This window comes from Mastigoproctus giganteus, chromosome 12, assembly GCF_048544385.1.
Source record: "Mastigoproctus giganteus isolate SK-2022 chromosome 12, ASM4854438v1, whole genome shotgun sequence".
Classification (NCBI taxonomy): domain Eukaryota; kingdom Metazoa; phylum Arthropoda; class Arachnida; order Uropygi; family Thelyphonidae; genus Mastigoproctus; species Mastigoproctus giganteus.
Genome location: NC_143586.1, coordinates 34,429,245 through 34,446,136, shown reverse-complemented (window position 1 = coordinate 34,446,136; position 16,892 = coordinate 34,429,245). Strand labels below are relative to the sequence as shown.

The 16,892-nt window shown below is 39.9% G+C and overlaps 1 protein-coding gene across 1 annotated transcript in view; it reads right to left on the bottom strand.

Annotated features, from left to right (window-relative positions):
- Positions 1-16,892, bottom strand: part of LOC150076876 (spectrin beta chain-like) — an 800,006-nt gene that overhangs the window by 658,257 nt on the left and 124,857 nt on the right. The window contains exon 7 of the mRNA XM_090386889.1: positions 12,331-12,443. Coding sequence (XP_090243015.1) covers positions 12,331-12,443 — 113 coding nt within the window. The remainder of the gene's footprint in view (positions 1-12,330; positions 12,444-16,892) is intronic.

Here is a 16,892-nt window from a genome sequence, read left to right as displayed (position 1 = left end):
TTCAATAAATGCTTAGCAGAGGGCCACTTCCCTGCTTGTTAAAACTCATACCAAAAAGTTCAAACAAACCACCTGAAGATGCGAAGACCGACAGACCCTTCAGTCTTCTTCCAGTTCTGGCTAAAATCCTAGAAAGACTTCTCAATTGCCTGAATCAGAACTATACAGCAGAAAAATCTCACAGTGCCTATGCAATTTGGCTTTGGATCTGGTTCATGCACCAAGGATACAATCAACCATCTCATTACCTTGGCAACAGACACCCCTGCCAAGTACTCCTTTGCCATCCTTATAGATTTCACCAGCACATTTGATCAACTATGTTAGCTGAGCATTCTTCATTGGCTAAGAAAAGCTAGAGCACCAGCAAATCTCTACAGTAGCATCAAGTCTTACCTCAATCAATGGAAGATTATGGGTTCAACCAAGTACTGGCTCCTCACCAGACTGGTCACTTGGGATTTCCACCAAGGCTTGGACCTTTCTTATGGTCCATCGTGCTGCACAAGTTCCTTGGACTAGAACTCAAGTGCACTGATTCTCTTGCCTTTGCAGATGACTTGGTATTGGCAGTCCATGCTGGAACCAAATCTGCACAGGACACAAAGTTGGACAACAATGCACAGCGAAAAAAGAATAAATAATGAGAAAAAGTTTACTCAAAAGTACACTCCTGCTATGCAGACCACTAGTAATCAAAACTACAGACAAATCCATCAAGCTTTCCACAGGTCAAGTATCTAGGTGTAGTCAAGTATCCTGGATAATTCAAAAACTTATGTATCATCCACATCTTACATGTGTAGCAAAATCAAAAAATATACAGCTATTATCACAAGGATAAGTAGACTTGTGCTCATTTACAAAGCTATCTTTGTTCCGTTTGTGCACCATCAGTCTGGTGAACCAGAATCTGTCTTGCTTGGAATTGCTTAAAAATTATACAATGGGCTAAGCATGCAGAACAGTGAGCACCCCAGTCATTCAAGTCTTAGCAGGGTTTATGTTCTTATACCTCTAGGTAGCCAAAAGAGGCCTTTTCCAGAGATTGAAAAAAAAAACCATCCCAACTGAAGTTGCTGGTGTTACTCTGGACTTGGCCAACGATCTAAACAGGACAGAGAATTATGGAAGAACTCAATGGAATCTGGCAGACAGCATGAGATAACACTACTAAAGGAGCAGAAACAAAGAAATTTCTCCCATTCATCTCCTTCACCTGTCCAAAGCTTCCTCCCTGGTATTTATAATAAGAAACTGTACACGGAAATAGAGGTATATATAATAAGAAACTGTACAGGGAAATAGAGTGGGCCAGTAAATCAGAGAGTCTTATAATGGGAGATTTTAATTTCCCGGATATTGACTGGAATTTGGGGGCTGGTCACTCACACACTAGCAAGGCTTTTGTGGATTTATTGGATGATTGTTTTCTACATCAGCATGTTCGGGAGGCAACTAGAGGGAGTAATACTCTTAATTTGATTATCAGTAGTGATTCTTCGTGCATTAAGAATCTGCAGATAAATGAACCACTAGGTGGCAGTGATCACAGTGCGCTGAAGTGGGATTTACTCAAAGAGGTAACTACCATTAGGGGTAAAGGGAAGGGTTATTGCTTTCGTAAAGGCGACTACGATGGACTGAGACAGTATTTAAATTCTATACAGTGTGACCGACTGTTGATGTTACCAACAGCAAATTCAAAATGGGAAGCATTCAAAGAACTTATCTTGGAAGCTACTAGGCTTTACATAACAACTAAGAAATATTGTTCAAGGTTTAGGCCTAAATGGATGTCAGATGAACTAATGAGACATATGACAGAGAAGAAAAATGCATGGGATACATATAAATTAACACGTGACACAGAAGCCTATGATAGATACAAGTTGATCTGTAACAAAGTTACAAAGGAGGTTAGGCAGGCGAAGGCAGATTACAAGATATCTTTGGCAAGGGATGCAAAGAAAAACAGCAAAGAGTTCTTTACTTATGTAACCTCTAGAAGGAAGGGGATGAATCAGATTGGTCCACGTGATATCGATGGGTCAACCGTTGATGATCCTGCTCAGGTAGCTAACAAACTAAATGAATATTTTGCATCGACATTCACACATGAGGAGTTATTCAGCGAGGGGAATGCCAGAGGTGTATTCAACTCTGGCAGTAAGCTAGAGAATCTTGTAATCTCTGAGAGTAAAGTGGAGGAGAAATTGTTGAAGATAAACACAAGAAAGGCACCTGGGGTGGATGGGATCTATCCAGTTATATTAAAGGAGGCAGCAAAGGAAGTAAGCAAACCCTTAGCCATAATTATGAGAGCTTCCTTGGACTCAGGGGAGGTACCCATGGACTGGAGATGTACAAATGTGACCCCAATGCACAAAGGAGGATCAAAGGCTGACACAAGTAATTATAGACCTGTGAGTGTAACTTCTGTTCCCGGAAAATTAATGGAGGCACTGGTTAAAGAAGCACTGCAGGATCATCTAGACAAGACTTCAGTTATAGCTCGGACACAGCATGGTTTTGTTAAGGGGAAGTCTTGCCTGACCAATTTGATTCGATACTATGATGCAGTTACAAAAGAACTGGATGCAGGGAATAACTTTGATATTATATACTTGGATCTTAGAAAGGCTTTTGATACTGTTGCACATGGAAGACTGCTGCACAAATTGGAGCATTGTGGCATTGGAGGCAAATTGCTGCTATGGATAAAGGGGTGGTTGAGGGGGAGAAGACAGAGTGGTAATCAATGGACACAGCTCATCGTGGACTAATGTTATTAGTGGAGTCCCTCGGGGGTCAGTATTGGGTCCATTATTGTTTTCTGTATTTATAAATGATATTGATGATGGCATATCAAGCTTAATGTCCAAGTTTGCAGATGATACGAAGGTTGGCAGGGTTGTCAAGGACACTACTGACACTATGCTGCTGCAACAGGATCTGGAAAGGTTGAGCAGATGGGCTGAGAGGTGGCAGATGAAGTTTAACATTGACAAATGTAAAGTACTACATATGGGAAACAGCAACCCCAGAGCAACGTATCAACTCTGTGGTACTACACTGACAGTGATAGAGAATGAAAAGGGCCTGGGGGTGGTTGTGCAGGTAGATATGAAGTTCTCTGAGCAGTGCAGACGGGCTGCAAGAGTAGCTCATGGTGTATTGTCAATGATATATAGGAATTTTTCTAGCAGGGATAAGGAGGTGATTATTCCCTTGTATAAGGCAATGGTCAGACCACACCTAGAGTACTGTATACAGGCCTGGAGGCCTCATTTCAAGAAGGATGTAGAGCTGCTGGAACGAGTACAGAGAAGGGCAACAAGAGTAGTGAATGGAACAAAGGGGTGCTCTTACGAAGAAAGAGCTTAAGTTTTGCAAATTACAGTGTCTGGAAACTAGGCACCAGCGAGGTGATCTGATAGAGGTGTATAAAGCCTTGAATGGTTTGAGCATGCTCAATGCTGATGGGATTCTCCCTCTTGCTCAGAATAATCACCTGAGAGGGCATAAATTCAAATTGAGGAAAGACAGATGTAGGATAGACGTGCGGAAATTTGCCTTTAGCCAGTGGGTGGTTGGTTGGTGGAACAGACTTCCATCCCTTGTCTTGGAAGTTGATAGCCTAAATAAGTTTAAGGCTCAGCTGGACAGGTATTTCGAACGAACAGAGGGGTGAAGTGGGAGTGGTTTTTTTTTTTTTTATTTATTTATTTTTATTTTATTTATTTTTTTTTTTTTTTTGGCTGATGCTGCATAAGCTTGCTTTCTTGCATCAAATGCCTCTGCTAATGCTAATGCTATTTACCAAGTTTACATGCTACCTTCTTATTGACTGGTCATGGACCATTTAAACAAAAGGTTACAGCACTGGGATTTGAGACCAACCTGCTTTGTCCTTGTGGTAATGACAAGAACTAGGACCATGTCATGTATGTGTCCCAAATATGATGAATACAGATTAAGACATCGCCAAACTACAAGGACTCCTGAGACACAATGAACACCTGCTTCTTCTTGAGGAGCAACATTACGCTGTCTTCATGGAGTTCAACCAATGCAGACATTCCACCCAATGGGTGAATCTTCAAATGACTCAAGCTGACCAGTTAATTGGTCATCCTGGAACATAAAACCTATAATCACCTTAAAATATACCTCTGATATGGAGTCTTGCAAAGTGAGTAAAGATTTTAAACTGTTCCTTAGACTTAAAACTATTACTTCTCTGCTTGCAAGAACTGATATAAACCCTTTGAAGTTTGAACAATTCTGACACTACCTTAGTGTGGGATCCCATTTCCAGAAGAAGTCCAAAGGAAATCATATGGAAACATGTTTCCTATCCTCATTTTAATCGCTGGGGCTTGTCTCAAATCCCCATCCACTTTTTGTCTTAGACCTTCGCCTAGTTTGGCGGACCACCTTCCCCGTGGCCCACCTCTATTAACTTCCCTCAACCCACTCTTGTTTATTTCCCTGTTGACTTTTCTCAACAAAGATTTTTTCCGCCCTCCATTCTGGAAGCTCTGATGACCCTGGCAAGGGTCGCCAGAGTTTGTTATTCCTACTGCTTTGCACCCCGTGGTGGGCCACAGGGAAGATGGTCCGCCAAACTAGGCAAAGGCCTAAGACAAAAAGTGGATGGGGATTTGATGGGGAATAATAACATGGGGTGCCAATAGGGGAGCTGCAGCCAAGAAGCCATAAGAAAAACACAACACACTAAACAAACCACACATTACACAAAATTCTGAAATTTAAAGAGTTTGTTATTTTCACAAGAGTTCTCATGGCAGAGTTGTGGGGAGCCACCTCAATACTAAGTCAATAATACATATAACATAAATTTTATAGCACAATACATATAACAAATTTTGTAGTGCAATACTTATATTGCATTTAGTTATCTATCAATTCAGTGTATTATTCTCAAGTTAAAAAGAATTTAAACAGCATATTATTTAGTGTATTATTCTCAGGTTTAATTGAATTTAAATAGCCACAAACCTCTAGTTACTGTCCTTTGCCACAGGGAGGCAGGCCAGGTCAGTAGGAAGAATAGACTCTGGCAGGGGTGGGCCTGGAGTTGCCTGAGCTACCCAGGGAAAGCTCAGGAAAATGGAAGTGGAAAAGGGATGATAGTTAGGGATCTGTGAAACTGGATGCCCATCCTGCTCAAGGTGGGAGGATATTAAAAGAGGAGGGGATTTGTCCACCAGGCAAGAAGGAGGGTTTGGAAGGGAAGGATTCCACCTAGGGAGGGGGGGAGGAAATGTTATAGGGAAAGGGATCCCTAGATTAGTTAGTGAAGGGAGAAGGCAGAAGGAGGGAAGGGAGGAAGAATGTACAGAAAGGCAGACAGGACAGAAGGGGGGAGGGTCACACTCTTAGTTAAGATGCATATTAAATATATGCCATTAGCATTAGTAGAGGAATACGATGCAAGAAAGCAAGCTTATGCAGCATCAGCCAATAAAAAAAAAAAAAAAAAAAAAAACAACGCTCAGAATTCACCCCTCCGTTCGTTTGAGTTTTCTGAGCAGTGCAAACGATCTGCAAGAGTAGCTCATAGTGTCTTGTCAATGATATACAGGTATTTTTCTAGCAGGGATAAGGAGAGGATTATCCCTTGTATAAGGCAATGGTAAGGCCACACCTTGAGTACTGTATACAGGTCTGGATGCCTCATTTTGAGAAGGGTGCAGAGCTGTTGGAACGAGTACAGAGAAAGGCAACAAGATTAGTGAATGGAACAAAGGGTTGCGCTTATGAAGAAAGGCTTAAATTTTGCAAATTACAGTGTCTGGAGACTAGGCACCTGCAAGGTGATCTGATTGAGGTGTATAAAGCCTTGAATGGTTTGAGCATGCTCAATGCTGATAGGATTCTTCTTGCTCAGAATAATCACCTGAAAGGGCATAAATTCAAATTGAGGAAAGACAGATGTAGGATAGATGTGCGGAAGTTTGCCTTTAGCCAGCAGGTAGTTGGTTGGTGGAACAGACTTCCATCCATTGTTGTGGAAGTTGATAGCCTAAATAAATTTAAGGCTGAGCTGGACAGGTATTTGGAACGAATAGAGGGGTGAAATGGGAGTGGTTGTTTTTTTTTTTTTTTTTTTTGGCTGAGGCTACATAAGCTTGCTTTCTTGCATCATGTGCCTTTACTAATGCTAATGAGTACAATGAACAACTGAACAGAGAGAGTGGGCCAGTAAATCAGAATGCCTTATAATGTGGGATTTTACCTTTCAAAATGGTGACAGGAACATGTGGGTTGGTCACTCACACACTAGCAAGATATTTGTTGATTTATTGCTCTTTTCAGTAGCAGCATGTTGAGAAGCTACAAAAGGTAGCAATACTATTCATCAGGTTATCAGCAGTGACTCTTCATGCATTAAGAACCTGCAGGTAAAAGATCTTATGGGGCGGCAGTGATCACAGAATGATGATGTGGGATTTACTTTAAGGCATAAATACTATCAAGGGTAAAGGGAGCAGCTTTTGCTTCCTTAAGGGATCTCAGACAGTTTCTAAATTGCATACAGTGGAACCGTCTGATGTTGCCAGTGGCAAATACTAAATGAGAAGCATTACCACTCAAGGCTTAGACCAAAATGGATGTCAGATGAACTGAAGAGACTTGTTATTATCATTAGCCATATGGTGCAAGGAAGCCTGAGGCTTATGCTTCACCAGCCAAAAAAAAAATTGAGTACCCTGAGAGAGAGAGAGAGAGAGAGAGAGAGAGAGAGAGAGAGAGAGAGAGAGAGAGAGAGAGAGAGAGAGAGAGAGTCAGAAGTAGTAGAAGGGAATCACCAAGAAAGAGAAGAATGATCAATATCCAGCTCAGGACCATGGGTGTGCCAAGCCCATACTCACCATTATGGGCTTGTGACTGAGAAGAAAAATGCATGGGATGCATATAAATTATCTAGTGATACACAAACCTACAGTAGATATAAACTACTCTGTAATCAAGTCAAAAAGGAGGTTTTTTTTTTTTTTTTTATGAAAACCCCAAACATGAAAGGTATCAAAACCTATAGTACTTAGTACCATGCATGGGTTGAAGGAGACGTATGGGGGAGGGGAATGCCGGAAACTTTGCTCTAGAGACTAAACATGGGTTTCACCACTTAAAGCCTCCAATAAGCAAAGTGGTGGTATTTCACCGGTTGATGAAAGTCATCTACCACCTATGAAATTAGACAAGATAAGGCAAATTATGAAAAGTCTCTGGCAAAGGAAGCCAAGAAATGCAGCAGAGCCTTCTTTACTTATATTAACAGTAGAAGGGGCTAAATCATATTGGTCCACTTGACAATAAAGGTTTCACTGTTAATGATTTTGCACAGATTGCTGACAAACTGAACAGGTATTTTGCATACCTACATTCATATATGAGAATTTCTTTATTGAGGAAAATTCCAGAAGTTCATCAGAATCTAAGAGGGAGCTAAATGATTTTGAGATAAAGAGGAAAGTGGAAGAGGAATTGTTGAAACTCAATATAAAGAAGGTGCCTGGGATCTGTCCAATTATATTAAGGAAGGCAGGAAAGGAAGTAAGCAAACCCTCGGCCATAATTATAAGAGCATCTCTCTGTACTCAGAAGTCACTATGGACTGGACATATATAAAGGCATCCCCAATTCACATAGGGGGATCGAAGGATGACATGAGTAATTACAGAACTGTTAGCTAGATCATAGATATAGCTTAGCTTAATTTTCAGCACTCACCTCATAGTAATCCGCTTAGATAGTTGAAAGTTTTACCACGTACATAGTGGTTATGAGATTCTAATAACTTAAAGAAATTTTATGTACGTGGTAAAACTTTCAACCAACTAAGCAGATTACTATGAGTGAGTGCTGAAAATTAAGCTAAGCTATATCTACGATCTAGTCATTACATCACAGCACATAAGGACTCCTTAAAAATATCATCAGAACTGTTAGCTTAACTTCTGTTCTGGGAAAAATAATGGAGTCTCTGGTTAAAGAAGTAATGCAGGATTACCTAGGCAAGACTTATATTGCAGTTGCAGCATGGATGATTAAGGAGTGATCTTGTCCAACCAATCTGATTGGATATTATAATGCAGCAACAAAAGAACTGGATACAAAAAATTATTTTGATATTGGGTACATGGATTTTGGGAAAGCTTTTGATACTGTTTCACATAAAAGATTGCTGTACAAACTGAAGCAGTGTGGCATTATGGGCACATTACTGCTATGGATAAAGAGATGCTTGAGTGAGAGAAGACAGTTATTATTAATGGACATTGCTCTTCATGGACTAATGTTATTAGTGGAGTCTCCAGGGTTCGATGCTGATCCCATTGTTGTTTTCTATATTTATTAATAATATTGATGAAGGTATACCAGGCTTAATGTCTAAGTTTGTACATGATACAAAGGTTGTTTGAGTGGTTAGTGACAATAATCATGGCAAGATTGGTAAAGGGAATGAAAGGGTCATCTTACCAAGGCAGCCTTCTTTCCTGCAAACTGCAGCATCTTGAGACTAGGCACCTGCGAGGTGATCGAATCGAGGTTTATAAAGCTTACATTCAAATGGGGTAGGATAGTTGCAGGAGAAATGTGAGGATGCTTGCTGTCAGCCAGCAGGTGGTTGCCTGTTGGAAAAAACATCTGTGTCATGGAGGTTGGCAGTTTGAAAAAAATTCAAGGACTAGACAATTATCGGATAAGGTGGACAAAGTATCGGATGTGGGAGGGGTTTTTTTTTGCTGATGCTTTATAAGCTTCAGCTTATAAAGCATCAGCAAAATATGCATCATATGTCACTAATAATAATAATAATGCTCATACCTGCTCAGAAACAGTACTGGGGCCAAAATTTGGAAGGAAAATTTACACATGCAACAATGAAGGTCCACAAAGGTTTCTTTTAAAAACTATAACTGGTAATGAAGTGCAGATTCATTACTGGTATCTAGAAACAAAACTGGAATAAATACAATGGAACATCTTGGTCACCACCACTCAAAAATTCAGGACTCAACCCTCTGCAAGGAAGGTCACAGTCACCATTTTTTTGGCATATGGAAGAAATTCTTTTGTTAGACTACAAAATCCACATAAAAAATACAATCATTGGAGATATCTATGCTGCTGGTCAGGAGCGGGAGTGCAGTAGTACACGCTCTTTGAGTAGACCGGGGTTCAAGCCCCTGACTGCTGAATACGGTCGATCTGACAATCCGCACTGGACCAGCGTGGCAGATTATGGTCCATTTCCCTCAGCATGAATTGTTGAGGAGGCTTCCATCCTGCAGTGGGTTGATAATGGCTGCACTTTACCTTTTATGCTGCTCTCAAAAATTGAAAGGACCATAAAGGAAGAGAAAAGAGGGATACTAACACAAGATAACTTGCTTTTTCATGAAAATACCCACTGTACAAAAGTCCTACCAGCAATAGTCTATGCCTCTCCGATTTGGTTTCGTAAAACTACAATGGCCGTCAACAGGCAAACCTTGGACACCACCCAAAGGACACCATCACCCGTGCCTGCTGTACCACCAGTACAAACGCTCTCCAGGTCCTGGCTGCGGTCCTCACCCTGGATCTGGAAATCACCCACTGTGGCATTTCCTACCACATTACCAAAGGACTACTCTGCACCTTCATGAACTTTACAGTGGACTTAACAGCTAACCCCAAAGCAGAAAAAACCAGACTCCAAAGACATCTTCAGCAGGCATGGCAAGACCGATGGTCCACAATGACCAAGGGAGAAATCACAAAAAAGTTCCTACCCAACACTGACAGGGTGTATCCTGAGCCCCCCAACCTGGTTCAAACCCGGCCTCTACGCGACCTACCTGCTAACGGGTCATGGAGCATTCAATGCGAAACTGAACTTTTTTAGGATCCTGGACAACCCACGCTGTGTTTGCGGCGAGGCCGAAACATGAACTCACATCATGCATGACTGTACACACTACAAAGACCTCTGTTTGTAGGCTAATAACGGAAATCACTTACCTCCCAAGGAACCAAGAGATGCATCTACTAGACTCACTGAGGAATATAAGGCCCTGACCAAATATGCTCAAGAACTGTTCACCAGACGCAGAACCCTACACGACCTACCAGACGCAATCCATATAGGGAACACTAACTAGAACCGTCTGAGCCAACACCTAGGCTTTTGACAGTGACAAAACTAAATGACAAAGCTACACCAAGCACATACCACCTACCTGCACTTGAAGGAACAAACCTGGACAGGTCGATGACCCCCGCTTGAATAAAACCCTGACGAGATGCAGACTAAATGACAGACTCAACCTTGCACAACCAACAGGAACAGGTCGCTCAAACTGTGACCACAGCACCATGTGCCAACTACCTGATCCTGCTAAACTGAAACAAGTCACTGGAAGGGACCTGATCCCAAGACCGAAAAATCACCTGAAATGACTGTAATCACCTTAGGAGCGAAAAATCACCACATTAGACAACACTGGACGGGACCTACTCCACTGAGAGGAAACCACAAGCCATACTATGATCTACCTGGATTGGACATTTCTTTGATCATTACTGCTGCTCTGCTGCCACATAGCAGACAGACGATCTGGACTGGGCACCTTGCCTGGCCCACTTTCTTTCCTTATCCTGGTGGGGGGCACCCTGTCACCTCCCCCCCATTTTCCTTCTGGTGGGACATGGGCATGTCCCACTAACATACATTGGGTCATCTTCTCTATCGACCCCATATTTCTGTCTTTTCCCCCCAGCCTTCAGTCTCTTCCCCACTCCTAAACACCACAGCGTATATGCCCCACGCAATCAAAATTTAAACTGCTTAACCGTATATCACTCTTTCTGACTTCCAACCTGATTAACGTCCTACCCCCAAAAATTGCAATTTTTTCCCCCCTCACATAGGTCCTAGCCACTGCAATCTCAGGAAATTAGGTGGCAGGACCTGCCAGAGTATTTATTTAAAATATAGGTGTACCTGGTCTGCCTCCATGGTGCCGAGTGTGGGCAACGTTGGGTCTCAGCAGGGGTCCAGTGGCTAAATGGCCAGATAAACAACAGTACACAACACTACACTTCACAATATCCATACACTTTAAATCTCTGGCCTTTACGGTGTACTGCAACACACGACAATGTATACCACGCAGAGATGGGAGAAACCCCTGGTGCCGTTAGACCCTAAACACACTTTACACTTGTACAAAAGTCCAATAAGGCAACCGCTGCTCTGATTTGGATTCCAGGAGTCCAGATGTAGCCCCCCCCCGGTGATACTTCCATGATATCTGAAGAAACACCCATAAGTATCAATTTTCACGTAATAACAATCTTAAGAAAGCTGTAAAGGAAGGCAGGCTTTTTCAAAGAAGTTTTTTTTTTTCAGATATCTACTCTTTGTCTCAAAATGGAGGACACATCGAATTCAAAGGAATATACATTGATGGAGAGAGGGGGGGGGGAAGGCCTGTTTCTTTATTACCAGGAAAAAATTGAGTAGGCATCATATGTACATAATCCTAATGAGGAAAACAAGCATACTTGAAGAGAACAGTATTGGCTGGAAACTGTTCTTTGAAGAGAGAAGCTGTACACTCAGTGCTCAATGTTAGAACTGAAAAATCTCACTCTGGTGGGGAGTAATTACTGCCCCAACCAAAATTCCTCCAAAAGCACATCCTTGCACACTTGCTTTTACAGATGGTATAGCAACATAGGTGGCAGGACCTGCCACCTACGTTGCTATACCATCTGTAAATGCCACATATGGTGCCACTCCCTTCCAAACACATGAAAGCATTAGAGATAGTGAAATTCTTAAAGATGATGGAAATATGACAGATGTGACATAAAGATAAGATATATAATTTTCTTTAATAAATAATGTTTTTAACAAATTAAGAACAGATGCCTATTCTGGAGACATCCAACCTCCACACCTATATGGAAAGTTTATATTCTTAATTTAATGGGCTCAGGTTTTAATGCTTTTAATTACTTGAATTATACATTCTCTATATGAGACAAACGGTTTTTGTTTGACTTACAGAAAAGTGCAATTTTTTTCTACTCAATTTTTATTTTTTACCAGTGGTAAATTCATTCAAATCACTTCAGAATGGATGAAGTGACGTGAATTTGCATTTGAGAAAATTTTAACAAGAAAAGCACATTTTATGGTAATAATCTAACTTTAAAAAAAAAAAAAAAGGGAAAAAAAAGTAAATAATTACAAAGAAAAAAATTAATTTTGCACTTTCTGGTAGGAATTAAGCAAAATCTTACTTTTCCTATTCTTCTACCTTGAACAGTTTCAGCTTTCAACTTCGAAAAGTAATGGTAATAGGTAACAACATATGTAATGATAGATTTTTCGTCAGGTGATTCCACGTAAACATCTGCAAATATTCATTACATATTCATTACTTACAAACAATATCAAATTAAAAATAATTACCAAACTAAGAAATGTATATAAATCAATTCAAATCACAGTGTTTTTTCAACACACAGTTCAAGGCTATGGAACCCTTTTGTAAACTCAATTTTTATATGAAATCCCTATATATTTAAAAAGAGAAAAATTAAATAAAAAATCAATAACAAAACATTTATTGGTGCTAAGTCTGAGATCCTGTTAGGAAAACCCAGGATTCCACAGAAAAGAGATTGAAAGATTCTGCTATAGAATATATGTCAATACATTACAATCATACTAACAAGTGCACTAAAAATAAGACATAAGTTCATTATCTTAACCTCTGAAAAAGCAATCTAGTTCATATTCAACGATACACAAATACCCAAAGACTATTTTATGGTGTAAACAGTACTAGGCAGTCAACTAGATAATGTGGCTATACTGAACCACTTGAACCTTTAAATACTCTACTTATTTATGCTACTACAATAGATTACTTATCGAAAATTGTCAGAACTAGAATAATTTGGGTAACTAATATCATGAATCATAGTAAATATTTGTAGTAATAGGAATACAAGTCTTATTCGACTTGCTCAAGTCATTTCTGAAAAGTGATGTGAGTCATCCAGTCACTTCAAAATATTAGCAGCTAGTAAGGAATTCAGCGAAACTTAACTGCATCAAATCACTCAATGTCTAAGAGATTCAATATCCAACCTGCCCAAGTAAAATGACAAGTAACTTTATGTCACTGGTTCTATGTAGTAAACCAACACAAATGGAGGGAGGGTGGATCATGGTTTGTCAGTCTAGATATTACATAAATAACTGGTACATCCTGCATACCAAGTAATGAGCACAACTAAATGAGTACAACTAATTTGGTTGTTCCTGAAACAGTCAAATGGATAAGCAATTCAGACAACATTTCTTAGTGTGCATTCTATTCATTCTGCAAGACAACTGAAACCTACTGAATAATTGTACAAGATAACAGCAGAATGATTTTATTGGTATTCATTCTAGTTAAGCACTTTCATCATTGCCACCAACCTTCAAATACCTGTTCATAAAGGGGATCCTCTATATGCATTATAGTTATGTTCCTAAAAAGCATAACTTATAACCAATGTAAATCAGACATCGATTTCCCACTGAACTAATGTATTATGTGGGAGATACGTTCAGACCAACTAAAAAATCCAAATTTGTATAGGCATATGAATAGGAAATACTTATTTTATTGTACTTATTTTACTAACCTGTAATATAGATAATTTATTGTAATTGATAAATACTGTTAGTAATCCTAGGTATAACCTCCATTCAAAAGCACACTGTGGGTGACCACTCAGGTGTGAACCAACATAAGCAGGGGTTGAGGTGTGGCACCCACACCACATGGAGGAATACCACTCCTCTGTGTTACCAGGTAATACTAGGTGGTAGATGACTCTCATCAACCGGTGGAACCCAGGTTTAGTCTCCAGAGCTAAGTTCTGGTCAATACTTCCCCACCTCTTCCATCATGCAGTATGACTGATGACTTTTGAGGTTATGATGAACATCATGGCGAAATTCAATCTTCCTTACATTTCAAGGGTACAGTTCTAAAACTGTTTGCAGGCCAGCTGCTAGTTAGTACACCTGACTGAACCTATTGGTAACTCTTTAGGAGGCTTACAGATCAGCTAGTGTATAATCATGCTAACTCTACTCTATCAGATAGTGACTGGAGGGAGTGCAAGTAGTGTGTATGCTGGGAGCACTGTTGAGGCCACGTTATGTCAAGGATCTGGGAATATTCTTACCATGTGTATGCCATATCCAAAAATTTCATTACTTCATACAGCAAGACCCCGCCCCCACTTTTTCTTACTATTGAATACATTATGAATTGCCAAACTAATAGAGTAAGCTTATCTGCGAAAAGATCAAACCACCCAAACACTTCCTAGTTCATTTCACAAATATACGTGGTCTCAATTCTAATCTCAACGATGTCCATTTCCACTTGCAGTCTGCCAAACCCCATGTACTTTTTCTGACAGAATCTTGGTTATTGGTTGATTCAACTACTGCTCATCTCAGTTGCCCAAATTATTCGCTGTATGATTCCTTTTGCCTCAAAGATGGTACTTGTGCATATGTCCGTTCTGATATTCCCTGTTGAATTACTTGGTAATTTGGAATCTCCTCTTTTCGATCTTCTCTGGCTTAAAATCTCTCTACCTCATTGTGTCAAATTCATGTGTTGTCCCTACCGTTCTCCCAACTCTACTAATCACTTGGAGCTCTTTGACTTCCTCTCTTTGCAACTTTACTTTCTCCAGTCCAACTTTCCTAACAGTGAGATAATTTTTCTTGGTAATTTTAATGTTCACAACTCCAGCTGGCTTCCATTTTCAAGTCACACCGACCCAGCTGGTAGAGATGCTGAGGCTTTTGCAATTACTAATGACCTTGCACAGATTGTTCTTTTACCTACAAGGATACCGGACAATCCTAACCATACAGCCAACACGTGTGATCTTTTTCTCACAAACAACCCTTCTAAGTACACGGTCGAAGTGAGTGGTCCTTTAGGCACCTCAGATCACAACTTGGTGATTGTCTCTTCTCCAATGGAGCCTTTATCTCATGGCTATTCCCAATCTCGTATTGTTTGGCATTACAAGAATGCCAAATGGGATGACTGCAAGATTTCTTTTCCATGGTTTTTTTTTTTTTTTTTATGGAAACCCCAAACACGAAAGGTATCAAAACCTATAGTGCTTATACCATGCATGGGTTGAAAGAGAAGTATCGGAGGGATGCCGGAAACTTTGCTCTAGAGACTAAACATGGGTTTCACCACTTCAAGTCTCCAATAAGCAAAGTGATGGTATTGCACTGGTCGATGAGAGTCATCTACCACCTCCAGTGTTGGATTACTGTTTCAAAACTTCTGATGTCAGTGTTTGCTCAGATCGTGTCAGTGAAATTATTCTTGTAGGAATGGAATTCTTTATTCCACACCCCACTTTAAAATCTTGTCCTTTATCTAAACCTTGGTTTTCTAAGGCTGTTCAAGAGAAGAATGTTGCATATCGTGATTAGCTTGTTTCCAATTCTTCAGTTTCATTTTCTGCCTACACCAAAGCTTGCAACAATTGTAAAGCAGATATTAATCAGTCCAAACTAGATTTTGAACAGGCTAAGAGTAGAAAACTTGCTTCTTGCCCTAATGGTAGCTGAGCATTCTGGTCTCTTAACAAAGCTATTGGCCGTAATTTTTGCACATCTCTGCTCCAACCTCTGTCAAAACTAGATGGTTCCGTTGTCACTTCAGTCAAGGATAAAGCTGACCTGCTAGCATCCCATTTTTCTTCCAACTCGTGTATTAATGATCTTGGTAAAACACCTTCCACCATTCCCAACACACTCCATTCAATGCCTCCTGTGGTCTTCCGTCAAAAGGATGTCAGAATGATTTTGACGAATCTTGATGCTAAGAAAGTTCCAGGTCTTGATGGTATTTCTCTACTTGTTCTCAAAATCTGTGCTCCTGTACTTACACCTGTTCTTTGCTGCCTTTTTTCACTTTTTTATTCCAAAGATGTTTTTTTCTCTTGGCTCGTCAAAGACACTTGTACGACCACACTGGAATTCCCGTTTCCACATTTTTACAGTGTCATAGGATGGACAATTCTGCCCATACACAGCTTTCATTTCTTCATCAATTTCCTGTGCTTCCTTGCCCTACAAACGCAGGGACTTGATCACTGCTCAATACTCCACTTTGTCAACTATGGAATCCCTCCTCAGATTCCGGGCTCCACTTCTTGTGTATGATCACTTATGGGAATGAAATTTCACATGTTAGTTATTGAATATGTAAACAACTAATATTAAAAACGACATCTTCCTACTGATGTTTTATCTAGGTCAGGGTATGAACTTTTTGATACTTCCTCGTATCTAGTAATTACTAATTTGTGTGTAGCACATCACAGTGGTAGCGTTCTCACTATCACTCTTTACGTTACTGTAGTTATGAGTATGGTATTGTAGTAATTAAATATGCAAAGGTTCTAATCATTTAGATTGGCATATTTTTCTGTTTTCTGTTTCTAACTGAGAAATCAGAAAGGTAGTAGCATTTAAAATGTAACAGCACACACATTACATAACAAAACTACATGAAAAACTATAAATAATGTAATGCAATCTAAAACAGCATAGTTTGTACTGCTGTCAAATAAAAAGGATTAGTATAGCTTTGTTATTATCACAGTAACAATGTTTATAGTTTTGAGTGTTGTTTTTAAATAAAATTTTGAGTAAAATCATGAATCAGACTAGAACAGCAATGCATCAGAATGTTCTGGTTTGGTAGAGAACTTCTGAGGGCAGATCTGTAAATCAGGACTATATTTTATAC